Source organism: Leucoraja erinacea, chromosome 17 (assembly GCF_028641065.1).
Source record: "Leucoraja erinacea ecotype New England chromosome 17, Leri_hhj_1, whole genome shotgun sequence".
NCBI classification, from domain to species: Eukaryota; Metazoa; Chordata; class Chondrichthyes; order Rajiformes; family Rajidae; genus Leucoraja; species Leucoraja erinaceus.
In genome coordinates this window covers 13,655,638-13,679,512 of record NC_073393.1, presented here as the reverse complement: position 1 = coordinate 13,679,512, position 23,875 = coordinate 13,655,638, and the positions used below count along the sequence as shown (strand labels likewise).

Genomic DNA, 23,875 nt, shown 5'->3' with positions numbered 1-23,875 from the left:
TTGGATTCCAAGGTCCCTTTGCACATCAATGCTGTTAAGGGTCTTGCCATTAACGGTGTACTCTGTCCGTAGATCCAACCTCCCAAAATGCAACGCCTCATACTTGCTCAGGTTAAACTCCATCTGCCATTTCACTGCCGATTTCTGCAGTCCTAAGCCAAATGAATGGAAGATATGCCTATATCTCATGTTTCCCTTTCCCTTGACTGTCAGTCTGAAGAAGTGTCTCGATCCGAAATGTCCACCTATGCTGCTCTATGATCGTTGCTTTCGTCCGTCTGTCCAAGCGTTCGCTCGCTCTTGGTGCCGGCGCTTCTCCCCTCAGACTCCGCCAAACAAACACACACACGCACAGCATGTCCAGCGGATCGGTGTGGGCCAAGACCAGGAGCAGGGCAAATGATAACACCAAATGGATTATGGCAGCTATCGAAAAAGTCGACCCGAAATATCACCTAATCCTTTCCAGAGATGCTGCCTGATCTGCTCATTTACACCAGCCTTTTTTGTCTGTCTTCGGTTTAAACTAGCATCTGCAGTTCCTCCCTGTACAAGATATGTTCCGTTTAAAAAGAAAATTTAAAAAAACATTTAAAACATTTAAAAACACATAAACTGTTCCCCCGCAACGCTGCGAGAGGCATAACTGAAGTCGGGTCGGGATTACTGAAATTATGGAAGTTACGCTCTGGTGCGTACTACACGTCAGTCCATTGTATTTCGCAGGAGTGGACCATCTTGTTCGCTATAAGATCTTTGGTTGAAATAGACTGAAGGATATACTACTTCAAGCTTACTCTTACATAAATGGTTTCTGTTTTTCTTCCACCACAGATCAAAAGTGCTTGATCTGTAAAGTGTTTTGCGAAGTCCTGAAAGGTAAATGAAAGGAAGTGGAAAGTAAGGAACTTGCTGTCTGCAGCAGAATGATTATCTTGCGGTAATTAGTTAAAGTTTGAGTGCAGATCTGAAAATAAATTCTTGCACATACATTATGCGTGGATAGGTGGGCTCCAAGATATGCTACATAGAGGACATATGGCTTGATACAATTAGGCATTAAATTAGTATTTACTGCACCTTATCCTGAAAGGCTCTCAGCCAAAACTGGGAAACGTTGCATGAGACAACTTTGTGCGACTGTTATAGACACAGCCGGGCAAATGGCTTTTTTTTCAGCAAATTTGTATGGTTTGAATTATTGATGCATTTTGTTTTTCTGTGCTGCTAACTAATTTCCTTGTTATATAGAATGAGGCCATTTGGCAATGGGTCCATGCAGAATTTGTGTAGAACAATCCCGTCAGTTCCATTCCTGGCGATCCTAATTTAGCTGTTATTTTACAATTTATTCATTTTCACATGGCTATCAAGTTGCCTTTGATTCTTTTGCCACTCCAGTCATAATTTACTCGAGCCAATTACCCTATCAGCATGTCTTTGGGATGTGAGATGATGGCAGAGCACCTCCGAGAAGCTTGCACGGTCACGGAGAGAATGTGCAAACTCCATTGGCTGCATCGAAGATCTGGAACAATTCTGGGTTGCCATTAAGGCAACAGTCATTGACTACTTCGCAGCCAGCCCAAGGTTTATTAATTGGCCTTGCTTTGTTTCTTTTCCTTTGATCATGTTTATCTGAGGAATGGTAGTCAAATTCTTGAATCTACGTCTCTGCAGTAGATCATTCTGCACCTGCCATGTTTATTTATTTGTGAAAATCGGCTATGTGATCTCTGGATCACTTGCAATGGCTTTTTCCCCCTGCCCCTTTAAATATTTTATCAGGAACGGAAAGGCAAACTTGCATTCCGCTATACAATAAGTTAGAACACACATTCAGTATTACTATGGAATGTTTCTCGTTCCTCAATTAAAGATTATATATTTTTTAATCAATTTTAAATTTTGCAGTATGGTTAGATGTTTGAACAGGCCACATTGTGAATTAGTCCAATAATATTTTGTGCTAATATTTGCTGAACTCCTGCAAATCACTTTACAACCAGGAGTTAAGCTAGTTGGCGATTAGAGGTATGAGAAGCAGATGTTGGATTTGATTCAGGTTTCTGCTGGTGTATTTGTTAACCAGATGGTAAATGGTTTAACTGGAGCTGTTCCAAGGTTTCATGGAAGCTTTCCAAAGGAAATCTCATTGAGCTTTGTCACAAAGCAAATAACTGGGTTATCAGGTGTAGATTCAACCAAAAGGTCTCAGGTAACCTGTTAGTTAGTTACCAGCATAATTGATCTATTATTCCCAACCTAAACTGATGGTTCGTGTGAATGCCTCTTGAATAATTTTTGCATGGATAGTTCTTGGTCAAATAGGTGCTGTCTTCCCATCATTCTTGACCCATAAATAAAACAGGATTGCATTCTACTGTAAATCGTGAGGTCTGATCAAGAGGAACTATGCAAGAAACCTGTGAAAGCTGCTGATATACTGCAAGATTTTATAAAAACTCTTGACGTTGAACATATGGTTGAATTACCTTATTCAAATTTAACAGAAGTTTTGTGATCTTTTAACCTGCTATGCTTTTGATCCTTTTGATAAAAAAAATGTTCCCAAGGTTCTGTTGTAAATTCATATTTTGCAAAACTGAGAATTCTTAGCTAAGTGTTACCATGTCGACAGAATTATTGCATGCTAATTTGAATTCTTTTTTGAATTTGTTCTGATTAAACTTGTATTCTGTTTTTTCCAGCACTGTACAACACCGTGAGATGGTGAATCCTGCCAGTATGAAACAAGCATTGATAGCCTCTGCACGTAGACTGCCAGGAGTCAACATGTTTGAACAGGGTCATGGCAAGCTGGATCTGCTGAAGGCATACCAAATTCTCAAAATCTATAAACCCCAAGCTAGGTGAGTTCTGAAGTAAATTAGGATAATAAACACCTTTATCGCCAACATCTCTTCTCTACCCGAAACTTTCCACAAATAACTTATTTGAAGGTAATTAATTATCTGCTGTGGATGGTTTTGAGTACCTGCAGGTACACAAAAATGCTGGATAAACTCAGTGGGTGCAGCAGCATCTATGGAGCGAAGGAATTAGGCGATGTTTCGGGCCAAAACCCTTCTTCAGACTGAGTACCTGCAGTTCTGTCGTGGATATGTTTCTTATGCAAAAGTTGTTAGTTGATGCAATTTTTGTTGAGCATGATTTGAATACTGTTAATACAAACAGACTCTGCAGAAGGACTTGGACGGATTGGGAGAGTGGGCAGAGAAGTGGCAGATGGAGTACAGCATAACAACGTGTGGAATCATGCAATTTGGAAGTAGGAATAAAGGCCTGGACAGTTTTCTAAATGGGAAGAGAATGCAGAAATTGGAGGTTGAAAAGGGTCTTTGGAGTGCTGGTGCAGAATTCTCAAAAACTTAATTTGCAAGTCAAATCGGGAGTAAGGAAGGCAAATGTAATGCTAGCATTTATTTTGAGAGGATTAGAATATAAAAACAGGGATGTAATGCTGAGGCTTTATAAGGCACTGGTCAAACCGCATTTGGAGTATTGTGAGCAATTTTGGGCACATATCTGAGGAAGGATGTGCTGGCGCTGGAGACGGTCCAGAGGAGGTTTGTGCGAATGATCCCCACAATGATTGGGTTAGCATATGATGAGCGTTTGATGGCACTGTGCCTGTACTGGCTGGAGTTTAGAAGGATAAGGGGGGGACCTCGTTAAAATTTACTGAATAGTGAAAGACCTGAATAGAGTGGATGTGGAGAGGATGTTTCCACTAGTGGGAGTGTCTTGGACCAGAAGGCATAGCCTCCAAATAAAAGGACGTACCTTTAGAAAGGAGATGAGGTGGTGAATCTGTGTTCATTGCCACAGAAGACTGTGAAGGCCGTCAATTTATATTTTTCGGCCAGAGATTGATAGATTCTTGATTAGTACGGGTGTCCGGGGTTATGGGGAGAAGGTAGGAGTGTGGTGTTGAGAGGGAAAGATAGATCATCTATGATTGAAGGGTATGAGGGGCCGAATGGCCTAATTCTGCTCCTATCACTAATGAATTTATGAAACCACCCAACACTTCCATTTAGCCCTGAATTGCTTTAATCTTCAGTTCCTCCCAAAAGCACAGGACCTTTACCAGTCTTTTTTACTTGAAGGATGCACAGGGACAAATAAATCTGGGTGTGGGATAGTGCCGAATGCAAAATGCTGGCTAGCCCACAGCTGGAATATTGTATTCGGCTCCGTCGATTATAAGCACCCAATGCTGAAAATATCTAGCAGATCAAGCAATATCATTGGACAAGGAAAAGGAATTGGGAAATTTTGAAGCTGTATTTTAAAAAAAGCATTTAAAGTGGTTTGCAAGTTGGGAGCAGTGGAGAGAGTAAAAAAAAGGGTAAATGAAAGGGTGCAAAGAAAGAAAAAACAATTATACAAGTAATACATTAAGTGGTGAATAATGAAATGTAGATAATTGAATAAAAACTAAAATTATCAAAGGAAAATCTAAATGCTGGACGTGCTAAACCAAGCGCAGATATTGCTGATTATCTGACTTTATTGGTTTCATCGTGCATCCTGGAAGACTGGAATGTACTGCGTCATACATTCGGCCCGAAACGTTGCCTATTTCCTTCGCTCCATAGATGCTACCTCACCCGCTGACTTTTTCCAGCATTTCTGTCTACCCTCAAGTTCATATGGGGGCTTTGTAGCTGGTTGCATTTGGTGTGAGATGCAAATTTAAATAACAGGCCACTGGAAACTTGATCGTGGTTGCAAACTGAATGAAACCATTCTGTGCAGCAGGAATTAATCTGGTTTCCACATTGTGGAATAAACCTGTTTTTAAACATTAAAGGTAGTGCTCTAAACAGGAAGAAATATAAGTAAATCCTTGCTTCACCTGGAAAAAGGGTCTGAGGCACTACAGTGGGAAGAGGTTGTCTTTCCTCAGGAAAGGTGTGAAGTTCCCAGAAGGAGTCAAGAAATAGATTAGTGGGATGGTTTCAAAGGTGAGTGATTGCAGATGAAAGATTAGACTGCAAAAGCTGGATTGTTCTCCTTGGAGTAAAGAAAGTTGAGAGAATACTTGATGGCGGTGTATCAAAGAATTACCTGTGACCAAAGTCAATGAAGGGAGGAGGTACACATAAGTGTATGCCTCATGGCAAGTATTACGTCTGACCTTTAATATTTTGACACAGCCATGGAAGTAGCAGCTGAATATGGTAGGGCCCAGGGCATCTTAATGGCATCGTGGTCGGCATGGACATGTTTAGCCGAAGTTTCTATTTCTGTGCTGTATGACGCTGCCATTAGAGCTGAGATAATTAACTTTGTGCAACTACACCCATCTTTAATTATATTCGACATGACAATGGCAATTGCAGAATTATCCCTCGTCATCTGTTTTGGTTCAATTTTACTTGGGTATCTGTGTCCAATGGTGTTTTGATGTAATGTCTGTTGCTCTTAATTGGCCACAGTGCTAATCTTACGACAAATTTATATCAGGCCCAGCAACTCAAGACTGAAGTTTATTCAATTATCAGCAGCAGGAGAATTGTCATCCACCAAAATCTGGATGGAAAAACCCAGAATATCACTATTGGTGATATATTGGTACTTTTAAGTACAAAAGGCCGTAGGTGGTGATACTAAAAACAAGACATGTTGGAATTAAATCCTGCTAAAGAGCATGCTTTAAGACAGCAAAATTGCTGCATCCTTGAAGGTACCAGAAAATTGAACGTGTGGAGAGAATGGACCAGCTGTGACCAGGTTATTACATTTGCAACCATTTCCTGCTGTAAGAAATAGAGGCTAGCGATGCAAGTTTCTTTTCATGCTGGTCTATCCTATGGAGCCTCTTTACCAAGTTCAAGAGCATGCTGCTTTGTCATCTAAATTAAACGCCCAAGTCGTCTCCTACCCAGTTGGTTCCTTGTATTTGTAAGTGGCTTGGATTTGTGTATAAAGTGCTTTATAAATTGAAGCCATTGTTACTTATTGAGCAATTAATAGAAAAAATAAAAAGCTGTTTCAAAAATATATCATTTGTATCTTTGATTCAAAAGAAACCTGCAACAATTATTTACAATCCAGATATGTCTTTATCTACTCTCTAGAAACCAAGCTTCAGTTTGTTTCTGGAAAGGACTCGGTTACATCTAGCCTTGTTATGTCTAGTGAAAGGATATTTGCATTACATTCTGTAATTATGAACTTTGTTCTCTTTCAGCCTAAGTCCAAGCTACGTTGATCTGACAGAATGTCCTTACATGTGGCCCTATTGCTCCCAGCCAATCTATTGTGGAGGGATGCCAACTGTCATCAACGTAACAATCTTAAATGGCATGGGGGTCACTGGTCGGATTATTGATAAGGTAAGCATAGCTGTGAAATAATGCAATTTGACATGTGACTGTAGTTTTCTTTATTGTTTTTTCTTTTGCACTGTTAGATATGATGCCTTTGATTCCTTTATTGATTCCTATTGTACATAATAACCATATAACAACCATATAACAATTACAGCACGGAAATAGGCCATCTCGGCCCTACAAGTCCGTGCCAAACAATTATTTTCCCCTAGTCCCACCTGCCTGCACTCATACCATAACCCTCCATTCCCTTCTCATCCATATGCCTATCCAATTTATTTTTAAATGATACCATCGAACCTGCCTCCACCACTTCCACTGGAAGCTCATTCCACACTGCTACCACTCTCTGAGTAAAGAAGTTCCCCCTCATGTTACCCCTAAACTTCTGTCCCTTAATCCTGAAGTCATGTCCTCTTGTTTGAATCTTCCCTATTCTCAAAGGGAAAAGCTTATCCACATCAACTCTGTCTATCCCTCTGATCATTTTAAATATTTCTGTCATAGCCCCGGCTATGTATTGGAATTTAATACTATGCAATAATATCAATGTCATACTTAGATTTATTTGAGCAGTATATAATTGCACCCAAATTACTTCAATGTACTGAGTGTCTTGTAAAATAAGACACAGACTAGCAATGTTTATGCTGGAATAGTATAATGCTTTTGTGCATTGTGGCACCAACACTTACAAGTAGGCAGCTTATGGTTACAATCGAGCTATGGTTCAATATGAAGAACAAAAGGTCATGTTCAGAGCAGCACCAGGCACCCATAAAAATGGGCTGTCAATCCAGCAAACTGTGTCCAAATAGCATCCACTAGTCACGTGTTAATTGACCCCACAACCAACAGATGGAATACAACCTCTGCATTGTTCTGAATGGTCAATGGTAATTACACCAATGAAGGGAGGAAGTGGAGCTCAATGTTAAGAACAAGGCTAAAATATTCCAGGCTACATTCAGTCAGAAGCACCAAGTGAATGATCTGTCTTGCCATCCTGCCGCAGCCTCCATTGTGGAAACTAATCCTTATCAAATTTAATTCGGCATATCACAATTTACTGTACTTTCCCTTTCTTTTCCAGCCCATATGGCAACCATACCTGCCCCAGAATGGAGACCGTATCGAGGTTGCATTTTCCTATTCACAAGTCCTCTGGCCTTGGTCTGGATTCCTAGCTATATCTATATCTGTCACAAAGAAAGCTGCATCTTGGGAAGGCATTGCTCAGGGTCATGTGATGGTAACTGTTGCCTCACCAGCTGAAAATGATGTAAGTGTTTTTTATTTGTTTGTATACTGTGAAATTGTAATGTCGTGGAATGTCAGGGTGCTAATGTCATCGCCTTAACATCAAAACTGATTGGTGCAGTCTGAACCAGCATTGAGAATATAGTGCTAGTAAAAAAAAACTCTTCCTGACTAGGTTCTTCAACATGAAGAGAGTGTCTTATGATTAGTGAATAGCCATCTCTGGTGCTGCTGATACATTTAGTGGCTGGGCTCTTTTTTTGGTACAGTGGATGATTACTGTTACTAACATCCAATATGTTGCAAAAGAAAATCAAAGTTGGGGTTTTCCTGTGTTTTTTAAATATTGTTGGCTCCCTTTTAATAGCTGGAGGACTTGACCTGCACATTTTGCAGATGCTGCGTTTTCTGCCTAGGAGTTGCTACATTATTTTAGTTTTGATTCACAGGAAGTGGGTCGGATGTAAAAGAGGAGGCACTGCAGTCTCAAATAATGCAGAAGGCTAGGAAGATGGGATGGGTTTGTGGAACATTGGGAGAGGGATAATGACACGTGCCAGTGTGAAGTAGGCATTTTGGCAAGTGCAGCAACGAAAGGGGATACACAAAGAGGAATCTTTTCATCTCTTCCCTGTACGGGTGACCCGACCTTTTCACTGTCGGGTCTCCATTGTCGTTGGGGCCTAGCACAGTGGAGCGGCCTCCAACCGGAACGACCTGGGGGCTCCAGTTGCGGAGCCTGCGGACTTACCATCGTGGGGCTGGCCGGCTTCAGAGCGTGGAGAGTTGTAGTGGCGCGCGGCTGTGACTCGACTCCAGAGCTCAGAGGCTCCAGCCACAGGTCCGGTGGACGGTGACATCGGGAGGTCGCGGGTCTCTGGTGGGAGACCGCTTTACGGAGCTCCCGCAACGGCAACTTCTCCCACCTGAGTTGCGGGGTTGAAAATGACCTTGAAAATAGCAAGGCCTTGCATCGCCCGGCGCGGCTTTAATGGCCACGGGACTTGCCATCGCCCGCCGGGGGCTTTAACATCAGGAGAAGAATGGAACACAGGGGAGAGACAAGACTTTGCCTTCCATCACAGTGAGGAGGAGATTCACTGTGATGGATGTTTGTGTAAATTGTATTGGTTGTGTGTCTTGGTTCTTGTTGTATGACTGCAGAAACCAAATTTTGTTTGAACTTCATTTGAGGTTCAAATGACAATAAATAATTGTATTGTATTGTAGTAATTAGACCACGGATTGAAAAAGCCGTACGATTCTGGCTACCATAGTGTGGGAAAGAACTGATTAGCATCAGAGAGTTTATCGAGGAAATGCACAAAGAAGTTGCTGAAACTGGAAATTCCCTTCCCTACAAAAGAAAATTTGGATAACCTAGAGATGTTTTCTTTGGAACAGACATACCTAAAAACCGGCTAATTGTGATCTACAAATTGAATGACCTGGATAGGTGCATTGAAAAGGACCTTTTTTTGCAGTACCAGGATCAAGAACTGATAATAAAGTGGCATCAAGTGGCCCTAAGTTGCAACAATCAGCGGCTAAATCAGTCTATCAATCAAAGGATATGTGATGTGCCGTTAGCAGTTCACAAAAGGTCTAATCTTTGCAGAACATTGCTGGCTCCAATTTGTTTATGTATTAAAATGTCTGATCTTGTGAAATTCTGATCTAAGATTATCTGGTCTTGTGAGATGGGGTCATTTTAATTCACACGCAGTTCACCATTTTCCGTATGATCTCACTTTATTGCAAATGAAATAATTCCCAGATGTTTAAATTGTAACCTCTTGTTTCAGCTTTAATGATTAAGTAATGAAAATGAGCTGTGCACATTATTATCTTGTGGGTACATCAAACCGTGACAAATTGTCTCATCCTATTTCCCACTGCGGGGACAGGAAATTGTGCACAAATACTTCTAAATCGGCACAAAATGTCATGAAATACAATTTGGCCAGGGGTAGCGAAACAATACCAGGTTGCAAAAGCAAGATGTATCAACATATCCTCCGAGTTCCTGCTGTGTAAACTGCAGCCCGAGTTCCCTTGAAACTGGCCTGCTGGCTCTTAAGCTTTGAACATAGAGTACAGAAGGGCAAGCTGATACCTGTTCTGTTTCATTGGAAACTTGAAACAAACTCAAAGTTATGGCAATTTTATAAATGTAATTTTTTATTCTCGTCGTATAGGATGGATCATGAAGTATCAAAATTTAGGGAAAAATATTCCATTCCTTATCAGACTAACAGCCACACAGTGGAAGATGATAAAATCCAACAATCAGTTTTTCTGAGCTTGCCAATTGAATACTTTAACTGATCTTGCCTAATCCAATAGCAGTGATCCAGGCTTTGTTTCCGAGGAATGCCTATGAAATGGTGTTATGATGGATGACTGAATTCTCTGGGGCATCTGCACCAGTTGGCTTCACTTACGACTAATTAGTGGCTATTGTGTCTCCGCTAGAGAGAGAGAGTTACTGATGGTGGTTTATCATTTTGAATGTGATATTGCTACTTTTGTTGTGCGTGAATATTCTGTTTGCAGGGTAATATGTCCTAAATTAGATTTTGTGGTTTGATATGGTTCCCTGATTCCCCTGAAATTAATATATCCAGTGCATTGACAATCTGTGTACTAATCCCCTTGTGCTAATCAGTCCTCTCATATCTTCACTTTTCTTGATAGTCTAACAATGGCAATGAAATGACATCAACCGTAAAGCTGCCAATTAAGGTGAAAATCATTCCGACACCACCTCGTAGTAAGCGTGTTTTGTGGGATCAGTACCATAATCTGCGCTACCCACCTGGTTACTTTCCGAGGGATAACCTGCGCATGAAAAATGACCCACTAGATTGGTGAGTTTTGAAACGGCACTCCTGTTGAGCTTTGCTTTTTTTTCTGCACTGATCTCATTTAATATCTAGAATGAAATGCTGAAAGGAACCAAATGGATCATGCAGAGGTAGCTGGTACAAATATATATCCAGGCTTGCCAATTATAAAACATGTAATATGGGAACTGAATGATCCAAGAGAAAAAGGTCTTTCCTGTTCGGCCAAACTAGATGAAAATAGCCCCCAAAAAACAAAGGTGCTGGAATAACTCAGCAGGTCAGGCAGCATCCCTGGAGAGCATGGATAAATGACATCACCTATGGAGGCTGCCTGACCCGCTGAGTTATTCCAGCATTTGCGTTTTTTGTGAACCAGTATCTGCAGTTCCTTGTTTCTACATTTTGAAAATATCCTAACATTACATTCAAACCTGATTCTTTGATCAAGAACCTTTGATGAATGACTTGACATGACACCTGCTAATAGTCAATAGTCAATTTAATTGTCATTTTGACCCCTGGAGGTCCAAACGAAATGCCGTTTCTGCAGCCATACATTACACACAAATAGACCCCAGACACAACATAATTTACATTTTACATAAACATCCATCACATTGCTGTGATGGAAGGCCAAAAAAAACCTTATCTCTCCACTGCACTCTCCCCCCCCCCCGATGTCAGAGTCAAAGTCAAAGCCCCCGGCTGGCGATGACGATTGTCCCGCGGCCATTAAAGCCACGCCGGGTGGTGCGAGGTCGCACACCGGGTCTTGGTGTTGGAGCCCCCGGCGTGCGCTCGCAGAGTCCCGCGGCCATTCCAAGCCGCGCGGGGCAGTGATGTAGGCCCTGCTCCAGGAGCTCTTCGACCCCGCAACTCGGGCGGGAGAAGTCGCCGTTGCGAGAGCCCTGAAAAGCAGTCTCCCTCCAGGGACCCGCGGGCTCCCATTGCCGCCGTCCGCAGACCCGCAGTAGCAGCCTCCGCAGCAGCAGCAGCGGCAGCTATAGGCAGGGCATTTAGAAACTTGAGGCAGGATATTTATGGAATACTGTTGTCTTCTCTTGAGTACAGATTCAATGGACCTCCAGAAATGTGGTGCCATTTTAGTCCAGCCAACCTGTTTGAATGGTATACCTCTCATCACCTAAATATTCATTCCCTTCTTCACTACTTATATTGTGACTGCACAATGTAACATTTACAATTGTGCAGTTAGAGTACTCCAATCTTGCTCCCACCTCTCATGAATGACCATTATTTGTAAATTTCCCTCCAAATTGAATATACCGTAACCATATGGAGATGAAATGCTGTTCCTTCGTTTTGATACAGTACATCCAATTCCGAGAACTCCCCAACCAATAGCACCAGTTTAGCTGAGCACCAAAAGAACGACCTTCAGTTCATGAAGGTAGCCTAGCTCATCATCTTATGGGCAATCCAGATGGGCACTAAATACTGGCCTAGTTGTTGAGGCAATATCCTGAACAACAAATAGGTAAAAATGTTTATACCCCCAAAGCGTCATGGAACCAATCAAAAGAAACAAAGTGCTGGAATAACTCAGCGGGTCAGGCAGCATCTCGTGAGAACATGGATAAGGTGATGTTTCAGGTCGGGATTCTTCCTCAGACTTGAAGGGTCCCAACCCAAAACAACACCTGTCCATAACCTCCAGAGATGCTGTCTGACCCGCTAAATTATTCTAGCACTGTCTTTTTTTGTAAACCAGCATCTACAATTTCTTGAGTGCAGATGCTGGTTTACAAACCTAGTTTGGAAGTTCAAAATCAATGTGTTTGCAGGATTTTTTAAATTCCACACAGCTATCGTTATGCTCTTTGTGAATTAAGGTTACCACTGAATGTTTAAAATTGATTTTGTATTTTGGAGAATGAGACATTTAATCTACATTTTACATTTCTTTCCTTTAGGAATGGTGATCACATACACACTAACTTTAGAGATATGTACCAACATTTGCGCAGTATTGGCTATTTTGTGGAGGTACTCGGAGCACCCATCAACTGTTTTGATGCCAGTCAATATGGTATGTTCTGCGTTATAAGATTTTATCTGACAAAGTTAAATGAGGTTGTGGAACTTGGAAAAATCATCATACTTTATTAGCCAATTATGTTTTGCAACATACGAGGAATTTAATTTGCCATACAGTCATACCAATAAAAAGCAACAGAACACACAAAATACATTTTAACATGAACATCCACCACAGTGACTCCTCCACACTCCTTACTGTGATGGAAAGCGAAAAAAAAGTTCAATCTCTTCCCTTCTTTGTTCTCCCACGGTCGGGGGGCATCGAGCCTTCCGTTGACAGGGCAATCTTGACACCCTTAGCCGGCGGCGTTTGGGCCCTCTCGCTGGGGCGATCAAGTTCCTGCATCGGAGGGGAATCTCGGCTCCCTCGCATCGGGCGAACGGTCCCCGTGTCGGGGCTGGTCGAAACCTTCTGCTTCTTTTGGAGCTTCCCAACATCGGTCTCTACCCGAGACTGCAAGCTCCTCGATGGTGAAATCCGCAGGCTGCTGTTGGAGTGTTCATCCCAGGCAAGGGATCGGCTCTGATGGTATGTACACGTCCCCGCGGTGGGGCTCAAAGTCAGTCCCGAGCAAGGCTGCCAGCTTCATGATGTTAGGCCGCGGAGCGACCGGAGATACGATCCGTAAAACAATCGTATCTCCGGCAAGATAAGAGATTGAAAATAAAGTTTCCCCTGACCCCTGACCCCGACCCCCTCCCCCACCTCCCACATAAAACCAGCCAGAGAACATTAACACAAACTTTTAAAACATATTAAAAAATAACAAAAAAAAGACGAAAAGACAGACAGCAAGGCTGCCATTGTTTGGAAACGGATAGAAAATCTGTGTACAAATACATACTTTTAACACACTTCAAATTGATATTAAATTTTCAGATAATGAGGAATTAGGATTTAGATTAAAATTCTATTTTGCTTAGATCCCCACCTGAATATTCCGCAATCTACCAACTTTTATATTTTGCTCCAGAAAATATAAACTGGCCTTGTAAGCTTAAATCTGTTGTGTATGTATGCGTCATCTTAAACATGGCTTATATACAGGAGCTGTGTAGGAACAGTGTATTGTCACAAAATAACTCCTCATTTCCTAACCTTGAAGTGAAGAAACTTTCAAAAGATGTCCAGCACACCGGCTTCCTTCTCAATAACTGTCAATTCTATTCAATTTCGCCTTACAAGTAACCTTTGATTTGCCACAAATTAGGAGTTTTTGTGTGAGATATATTGAGGATTGAGGTGGAAGTAGAATCATTGCGACTTGAATGCTTACATAAGGAAATTACAGTCCTTGCCTCTTTTTTTAATATATATCTGATATAACTTGATTTGCCAGCTAGTCAACATGTTTGTTTTTTAATTCTGAATGAAATAGTTTGTTATTGAACATTTAGTTGAAAATGAGCATTTGGCTTTGTTGATATATTTCTACCTTACAATGGTGGAGATTTTTTTCTCTCCATCTGTTCCATTTCTCATAATAAATGCTAATAAAGTCTGATAATGCTATATTTGTTTTGTATTTAATTTATTTATTTTACTGCATCCTTAAGAAAAATAGTTTTAATTCCGTGGGTAGGTACAGATGAAGTCAGTACAAAGGAAACTTCTCAACAATCACATTAAGCTACATTGAAATATTGTACGCACGGCAGAATAATAATTGAATTGGTCTTGCATTGATACATCTTCTGTTATGTTGTTTTACAATGTGTTCTTTGTTTCACAAGGTAAAGTATCCTTATTCCTAAGGACTGTCCTTGCACTATTTTCTAAGGCTTGTTGATGTTAGCTGAGTTTTGCAGTTGACTTCTACCCATATATTAATTCCAGAAATTCAGCTGAATTGAAAGATGGTACTGTGATTAATTGTGCTTTAGGCCTTTCTGGTACAGCTATGTTCAGATATGCAATAATCGGTGAATTAATCTACTGTTTCTCATGCAGGTACCCTGCTGATGGTGGACAGTGAAGAGGAATATTTTCCTGAGGAAATTACGAAACTGAGGCGAGACGTAGATAATGGCCTTTCGGTCATTGTCTTCAGTGATTGGTACAACACATCTGTAATGAGAAAAGTGAAATTCTATGATGAAAATACAAGGTAAAGTTGATGTCTCGGATTCCATAATGTTGAAGATATACATATTGTCATTTATTTGTACTTGCTGCTTATGGGAACGCATGAGATTCATTTGTTGACTAAATAATGTAAGAAAAATGTGTGAACATATTAAACCACAGCCCATTGTTCCAACCAATTTTTTTTTTGCACATCAATATGTCCTGTTTTTTAAATTGATTAAAGATTTGTTTGTTTATTGAACAAAATTTGATTACAAAATTTATTGGAAGTTTTTTGTTTCCGTTGTCTTGGATGAAAATCTAAATAATTTATCTGAAGGAAAATATTGTTAATTTAGATAAATTACCATAACTTCATGGAAAGTTTGCCGTCTTCAGTTAAACAATTTAAGTTAAGGATATTTTTATGGTGGAGATTGACAGATTTTTGATTGGCAAGGGTGTTGGCGGTTATGAGGCAGGAGAATGGGATTGAGAGGGGAAGATAGATCAGCCATGTTAGAATGGTGGTAGACCTGAATGGCCCAATGACCTTATTCTGCTCCTAGAAATTATGCAGTAACTTTGAAGCAGCTTATTGATGTATTTGGTTTGAATTTTTTTTCTATTAGGGTCAAAATATTGTACTTGTGGCGATCTATTCTCCAAATTTGAATCTTGTACTCAATTATAAATAATTCTTGGTTTAACCCAGGCATTTTCACCATCAACACTTTTGTCATCGTCCTGTACACTTTTTTTAAAATTTTAAATTCATTTCCATGTAGTCCACAGAATAGGATAAGGAAAGTTGTACAGGGGACATTCATCTTCAACAGCAAGGGCTGAAATAGTGTGGGAGTATCGAAGATTGGTTACATTCTGGAATCTATATTTGGTTCCATTTGCTTCTGTTTGATTTTAGTGGTCAAATAATTTTTTTTTTTTTTTTTTTGTAATTCCATTCTTTTACCTTTCCATCAAATGTCCTTCAACATGTGATGTTTGTCCAATCGATATAAAAGAAAAGCAAATGAAATATCAAACCAGTCAGGATAGAAAGCGTGAATGTAGAATATAGAGCAGTATAGCACCAGAATTGGTCCTCCTGCCCTTGATGATTGTGCTGAGCATTATATCTTCTAGCTGCATGTGTTCCATATCCCTCCTTTTCCTGCACATTCATGTGTCTATCCAAAAGCCTCATGCTGCAAAGGTATCTGCTTCCACCACCATCCATAGCAGGACGTTTCAGGCACTTACCTCTCTGTACACAAAAAAAATAGTGCCCCACACATCGATAAACTTTCTCTCGCTGATCTTTTAGCTATGTCCTCTAGTATTTGACAATGCCACCCTGAGGAACAAGGTTCCTTTTGTTTATCCTATCTATTCCCCTCATTATTTTATAAACTGCTATTCGAGGCCCCAATGGTTAATACCCATGGTCTTGGGTTTTGCAACGGTCTTCTGTTTAGCGTCCAGTAATCTTATTTGGTGTGTATATGAATGTTGCACCAAACATTTATTTTGGCTGCACTGCTGTTTGTGATTATAATTGTATATATTTGTGAATGGCTTCAGGAAGTTACACAGGGGAGATACCAGCTGCTAAGGATTGCTGACATTCAAGTCAGAGCAGTACCAATCTTTACTGAAAATGTGAAAATCATGAATTGAAGGATTATTAAGCAGTTCATGGGATATTATTCAATTCCATGTTACAAAAGTCATTTTTTTTCTTGATCTAAACTGATACATAATTGCTTTGTGTGTTTTTTGGCCTGTAGGCAATGGTGGATGCCAGATACTGGAGGGGCAAACATCCCAGCACTCAATGATCTGTTGTCAGTGTGGGGCATGGCTTTTGGTGATGGCTTGTACGAAGGGGATTTCAATATGGCGAATCATGACAGTAAGTATTGATATGATTGTGGCTGTATTGTTTTGTACATGATTTTACATAAGTGTTTCAATTCAATCAGCATGGAACTGTCGGCATTTGCCCTCAAAGTACTAGCAAACCCAAGACTTCAAATGGAGTGCAATGAAGCAGATGTTCGCTAGAAATCCACAGCATTTATGCTGAGAAATAAATCTCGGATCCAGCACCAGGTCTTCTTCTTATCGAGTCCACATCACAAGACTACAGTGCCCTCCATAATGTTTGGGACAGACCCATCATTTATTTATTTGCCTCTGTACTCCACAATTTGAGATTTGTAATAGAAAAAAATCACATGTGGTTAAAGTGCACATTGTATGATTTTATTAAAAGCCCTTTTTTTATACATTTTGGTTTCACCATGTACAAATTACAGCTGTGTTTATACATAGTCCCCCCCACCCCCCATTTCAGGGCACCATAATGTTTGGGACACATGGCTTCACAGGCGGTTGTAATTGCTCAGGTGTGTTTAAATGCCTCCTTAATGCAGGTATAAGAGAGCTCTCAGCATCTAGTCTTTCCTCCAGTCTTTCCATCACTTTTGGAAACTCTTAATGCTGTTTTTCAACATGAGGACCAAAGTTGTGCCAATGAAAGTCAAAAAAGCCATTATGAGACTGAGAAACAAGAATAAACCTGTTAGAGACATCAGCCAAACCTTAGGCTTACCAAAATCAACTGATTGGAACATCATTAAGAAGAAAGAGAGCACTGGTGAAACCAAAATGTATAAAAATTGCCTTTATTAAAATCTGACAATGTACACTTTAACCATAGGTGCTGGCGAGGCTACCGGCTCTGCGCACCACCCAAATGTGACGTGTTGTCGTAGAACCAGGGGTGCCGTTCTAATTGCCCACGTATAGGAAAAATGTCATTAATTTGGAAAGGATGCAGAAGAGATTCAGCATGATATTGCCTGGACTTGTGGGCTTGAGTTATAGGGAGAGATTGGGACTTTTCTTTGAACCGTAAGAGGTGAAAGACGCATGAATAATGTGAGCGTTTGGTCTTTTTCTCAAAAGAGAAGATTCTAAAACTCAAGGGCGTAGGCTTAACGTGAGAGGAAAGAGATTTAAGTAAGAACTCAAGGGACAACCCCCATTTGGACAGATATGGATAGGAGGATTTGGAGAGCTATGGGCCAACGCAGGCAATTGTGTTTAACCCAGTATGCCATCTTTATCGGCATGGACAAGGTGGGCCAAAGGCTCTGTTTCTGTGTTGTGTTGCTTTGATTCTCTGATTCTATGCAATTCTTGGGAGTTAACCTTGAGCACAGAATGCTATGGCATTATCTGAACAGCTTCATTTGGGCTAGTGACCAAATTATTGCCTAATATTTCTCTTGATTCTAATGCAAGATGAGACTTAGTCTTAATAATGAAGACCACCAGGGGCGCCGGAGATGGCAGCACTGCCGGCAGTCTGTTCGTTTTTTCATCTTTTTGTTATATTTAGCATTTGTTAAAAGTTTGTTTTAATGTACTTCGGTTTGTTTTATGTGGGGGAAGGGGATCGGGGAAACTTTTTTTCAAGTTCCTGCCTTCCTGGAGATGTGATCAATTTTTCGGATCACATTCTCCGGGTTCTGTGGCCTACCATCACTGAAGCTGGAGGCCTCCTCGGACTGTCGTGAGCCCCACCACGGGGCGCGGACAACATCGGAGTGGATCCCTTGCCTGGGACTTACCATCAAGGGCTCGCAGTCTCGGGTGAGGCTAGTTGGGAGCTCCAACGCCGCAGAAGGTTTGACCAGCCCCGACGCGAAGTTCGATCGCCCGGCGTTGGGGAGCTGACAACTCCCCGATGCAGGAGCTGAACGCCTCGACGTGGAGGGCCCGAACACCGGCGGCTACGGGAGTCAAGATCGTCCCGTCAACGGAGGGCTCAAGGCCCCCGACGGAGGAAGAACAAAAGGAAGGACTTAAACTTTATTTTGCCTTCCATCGCAGTAGGAATGTGGAGGAGTCATGTTAAAATGTGTTTTTGAGTCTGTTGCTTTTAATTGTATGACTGACCTGGCCCGTGAAATTCCTCATATGTTGCAAAACATGGCGAATAAAATCTGATTCTGATAAACCTTTTTCTAGATCATCATAGTGAACACATTTATTCAATAATAAATTCAATTATTTTTATTTTTCCTTACTTAGTGTATTATGCTTCAGGGAGCAGTATTGCTAAATTTCCAGAGGATGGACTTGTTCTTGCTCAAACTTTAAAGGACCAAGGTAAGATCTTTTTCGATTGCACTTCAGTCTTTCCCAGTGCTGTTCAAAGGGACTTTGAGAATTTTTCTTCTGTTTATCATAAAAGTAAAAATAATTTATTTCTGGAATGTATCAAAGTACGCATTAGTGCTGTAGTACTCTGATAATATCTTGTGAATGAAAGTTAACTTCTTTCTCACGTGCACCACCCGTGTTATTGCCCTTTAGGCAGTATAAATGTCATGCTGCTGAACCTTTCCCTACTTAAGGTATGTTTGGCCTCTCCCAATGAGGAAGTTCAGACTCCAGAATTTTGTTTACAACGACCCAGTTCCTTGCTTTCCATTTCATGTTTATAAGATAGTCTCTGTCCAGAATGCAGTGGCAAGAATGAGGAATTGAAAACTTAATTCTATGAGTGCACATATAATTTCGATAGTTTAAACAAGGAAAAAGAAACTTGTCGCATTATACATTATGCATATTGTCTTTATTGCTTTGCTTTGAGCTCTCTTCCAGTGTTGTGTTACTTTATGAGATGAACATTTTATTGTTGTTCAATGAAACAGCAATATTGTTTTTATGTCGGTTTACTCAGTTGAAGATTCAATCAACTTTTATCCTCTTGATTATTACTCAATATGAGGAGAAATTACGAAACCTTCAGAGCTCCTTTCTTTTGTTCCTTGTGGAGATTTGAGATTAATTATTACAGCCACAAAATAATAAAGCAGAATGTAATTTTATTATCTTCAGTAAAGCTACCAGTAGGTTTAAGGAGCACTACTACCGAGAAAGATGTTCTTTCTCAATCATATTCCTTATGCCTATTGGTAACTTTATTGAATATAATAAATATACATTATCACACTTTGTTCTACAACTAGGTTGATATTATTTTTTTAGTTTGACTAAGGGTGTGAAAGTTCGTTCTTTAAAAGTAGATAGCAACAAATACTGTTAAAGGTACACCATGGCAATCTATAAATTGATTTGTCAGATGAGAGTGGCGATCGACAATGAGCACAAACGTTGCTCAGTTGCTTCTCGGGCTCCTACTCTCAAAACAAAGGTGAGTTAGCACAATTATCCATTTTTCTTATACCAGGTCTGAATATGGCATGACTGAAAGATTCTGTAGCCTTTCACAATATAGGAAAGCTGGGTCCAAATCAAGCTCATCCAATAACAGGTTGTTACTTATCTCTGCAGTGTCAGCTATTTTGTTTCAATCTTAGCTTCTTTATGGCCATGGAAAGAAGCACATGTTATTTCTGCAGGCTGCCATCTTAATGTCTTTATTGAAAAGACTACCTGTCCTTCATATTGTGTTCATTCAATTTACAGTCATTCAGACATGGTACCGAGCCATTCTTTTGTTCTACTAGATCATGCTTTTGTAGAAGAACGACTTTATTTTAAATTTGATATTAGCTCTTTCAAGGGCTTCAAATGCCATTCATGAATTCCCGAACATTACAGTTGAGATTGGTTAATACTTCCTGATTTGTGTTACTTGCTGAAATGGTGTTGCTGGATGTGGCAATAATCGAAGTTTCAGGTATTCTACGTGGTCTTAGCTAGGGGGTCACAATCTTGTGACCCTAATAAACTTAGTTGCATTGAACTTAGTTATGTTGGCCGTTTGGGGAGGATTTTACTGCGAACAGTTTCTACCCAATGAAAGCTGGAAGCGGAGGAAGACCAATGCAGAAAATAACAAGGGTGAGATGGCATTATTTGCAGCTGCACAACTTGACGCAGTGGGCATGCTGAACTTTTAGTGGTCCTTTAAAATGTTACAGAATTATACTAATCAGGAGTGAGTCCAAAGCGCATCTGAGACTGGGTGATAATAGACTATTTGAAAGGTGTTAAGAATGGCAGCGCAGAAATGGTGGAATAGAGCACAAGTGGTTGCAAAGTGGGTGGCAATAGTACAGATCGTTTGCAGCAGAAGTATGAGAAGGGCACGACATCATTTCTAACTTGTTTTGAAGTAATAAATTCAGGATCGTTGGCGGCGGTGAGGCCTCGCGATCGACCCGTGATCAGCGGTCGATGAGCGTGGCGGGGGGGAGGAGGGTTGACAATGAAGATCTGGTGTGGGGGGGGGACTGCTGTGAGGGACAGTGGGAGAACAATGGGGGACCCAGTGGAGGGGGGGAGGGGAGCTCTCAAGTTTTAGAAACCTCTGCCCAGGGGATAAGCCTTTGTTTGTTCGTTCGTTCCGGTTAAGGCACTGTGCACACGACAGCCAGCCAACAGTCGCATGTCTTTTTTTCACATTTAATTTCAAGTATTCGTGTACCTTGTGTGTTGTGACTGTCGGCAGACCAATTTCCCTCCGGGGATGAATAAAGTTTTATCGTATCGTTAAGCAGAAGGGAAAGAATGTCTCGGTCAATCTCAAGCTGCAGTTGGGAGACTGAGTGAATTCTGATTTGTGTGTTCAAATTAACTGAAGTTTGTAATCAAGATTGAAATATTTTACTTCCCAGGGCAGAACAAATCAAAAACATTGCAATAGAATTATTACAAAGGAATTTGATTGGCATAAATAATTAAGCTGTTCTTAATTTGTTACTGAGCTGTGACTCAAGTGAAATATTTATTAGCACAATCTGCGGAGCAGATATCGTGCCAAGGTTATTGTGTATTGCTGGCATTTGACGAAGTCCTTCTCTGGATGTTCTGACATTTAATTTAACAAAAGTCAGATTAATTTGAAATAGCCAAAGGCACCAGTGAATTGTTCTGCTTAAACTCTGGTAGGAAATGTAAAAAACAAGTCGGCATTGAAGAAACGCTTTCAAAATAAACCAACAGTTAGACTTGCCATTTTATGACTTCCGTTATAAATGAATTGGTCCTCTGTTCAACGATTCAATATCCATACGACCCCCACCCCCCCCCGCCCCCCCTTCCCAACTATTTAAATACAGAAAAATTGAGAAAACTGAAACCAACAGACCAATTAGACTCGCATCAGTAATCAGGAAAACACAGGAGTCTATAACTAAGAATGATACATGGACAGTTGGAAAATATCACCCGGATTAGACAAAGTCTGATAGATGTGTACAAACTAAATTGTGTTTGACTAACCTATTGACGCTTTTCAAAGGTATTTTATTGTCATGTACCAATTAAGGTACAATATTTAGCACATAGGATTAAGTCAAGTCACTTTTATTTCTTTAGCACATTTAAAAAACAACTCTTGTTGACCAAAGTGCTTTACATTGGTGGAGACACTAATGTTATACAACAGTGTTTCATAGATTAAGTACATACATAAATACATACATATAGCCCTCCCTCAGATGATGTCAAGAAAGGCTTGAGAGTAAAGATGAGTTTTAAGTCTCTTTTGAGTCGATGGAGGGGGCAGTTCTGATGGGAAGAGGGATGCTGTTCCACAGTCTAGGAGCTGCAATCGCAAAGGCGTGGTCGCCCCTGAGCTTATGCCTAGACCGCGGGATGTTCAGTAACCCCAAGTCAGCCGATATGAGGGACCTGGAGGTGGTGTGGTGGGTAAGCAGACTGTTGATGTAGGTGGGGGCAAGCCCGTTAAGGGCTTTGTAAACATAAAGAAGGAGCTTACACCATACTCCAGAATTGGCCTCACCGATGCCTTGTACAATTTTAACATTACATCCCAACTTCTATACTCAATGCTCTGATTTATAAAGGCCAGCACACCAAAAGCTTTCTTTACCACCCTATCTACCTGAGATCCACCTTCAGGGAACTGTGCACAGTTATTCCCAGATCCCTCTGTTCAACTGCATTCTTCAATTCCCTCCCATTTACCATATACGTCCTATTTTGATTTGTCCTGCCAAGATGTAGCACCTCACACTTATCAGCATTAAACTCCATCTGCCATCTTTCTAACTGGCATAAATCTCTCTGTAGATTTTGAAAATCTACTTTATTTTCCACATCCCCACCTATCTTAGTATCATCTGCATACTTACTAATCCAATTTACCACACCATCATCCAGATCATTGATGTACATTACAAACAATAGTGGACCCAACACAGATCCCTGTGGCACCCCACTCGTCACTGGCCTCCAACCTGACAAACGGCCATCCACCATTACTCTCTGGCATCTCCCATTCAGCCACTGTTGAATCCATCTTGCTACTCCACCGTTAATACCCAACAATTGAACCTTCTTAACCAACGTTCCATGAGGAACCTTGTCAAAGGCCTTACTGAAGTCCATGTATACAACATCCACTGCTTTACCCTCATCAATTTCCCGAGTAACCTCTTCAAAAAATTCAAGAAGATTAGTCAAACATGACCTTCCAGGCACAAATCCATGTTGACTGTTCCTAATCAGACCCTGTTTATCCAGATGCTTACATATATTATCTCTAAGTATCCTTTCCATTAATTTGCCCACCACTGACGTCAAACTAACAGGTCTATAATTGCTAGGTTTACTCTTAGAACCCTTTTTAAACAATGGAACAACATGCGCAGTACCCCAATCCTCTGGCACTATTCCCGTTTCTAATGACATTTGAAATATTTCTGTCATAGCCCCTGCTATTTCTACACTAACTTCCCTCAATGTCCTAGGGAATATCCTGTCTGGACTTATCCACTTTTATATTTTTCAAAAGTGTCAGTACTTCCTCTTCTTTGAATCTCATAGTTTCCATAGCTACTCTACTCGTTTCCCTTACCTCACATAATTCAATATCCTTCTCCTTGGATAATACCGAAGAAAAGAAATTGTTCGATATCTCCCCCATCTATTTTGGCTCTGCAGATAGCTATCCACTCTGACTCTCTAATGGACTAATTTTATCCCTCGTTATCCTTTTGCTATTAATATAGCTGTAGAAACCCTTTGGATTTACTTTCACCTTACTTGCCAAAGCAACCTCATATCCTCTTTTAGCTTTTCTAATTTATTTCTTAAGATTCTTTTTACATTCTTTATACTCCTCAAGCACCTCATTTACTCCATGCTGCCTATAATTATTGTAGATCTCTCTCTTTTTCCGAACCAAGTGTCCAATTTCCCTTGAAAACCATGGCTCTTTCCAATTTTTACTATTTCCTTTCAACCGAACAGGGACATAA

General features: G+C 40.6%; 1 protein-coding gene across 2 annotated transcripts in view; it reads left to right on the top strand.

Moving 5' to 3' along the window:
• mbtps1 (membrane-bound transcription factor peptidase, site 1) overlaps positions 1-23,875 on the top strand; it is an 85,938-nt gene that overhangs the window by 50,367 nt on the left and 11,696 nt on the right. For both annotated transcript variants that reach the window (XM_055648590.1, XM_055648589.1), the window contains exons 11-18: positions 2,712-2,873; positions 6,224-6,368; positions 7,459-7,647; positions 10,323-10,495; positions 12,409-12,524; positions 14,487-14,643; positions 16,394-16,518; positions 18,708-18,785. In XM_055648590.1, the coding sequence (XP_055504565.1) occupies positions 2,712-2,873; positions 6,224-6,368; positions 7,459-7,647; positions 10,323-10,495; positions 12,409-12,524; positions 14,487-14,643; positions 16,394-16,518; positions 18,708-18,785 (1,145 nt within the window). The remainder of the gene's footprint in view (positions 1-2,711; positions 2,874-6,223; positions 6,369-7,458; positions 7,648-10,322; positions 10,496-12,408; positions 12,525-14,486; positions 14,644-16,393; positions 16,519-18,707; positions 18,786-23,875) is intronic.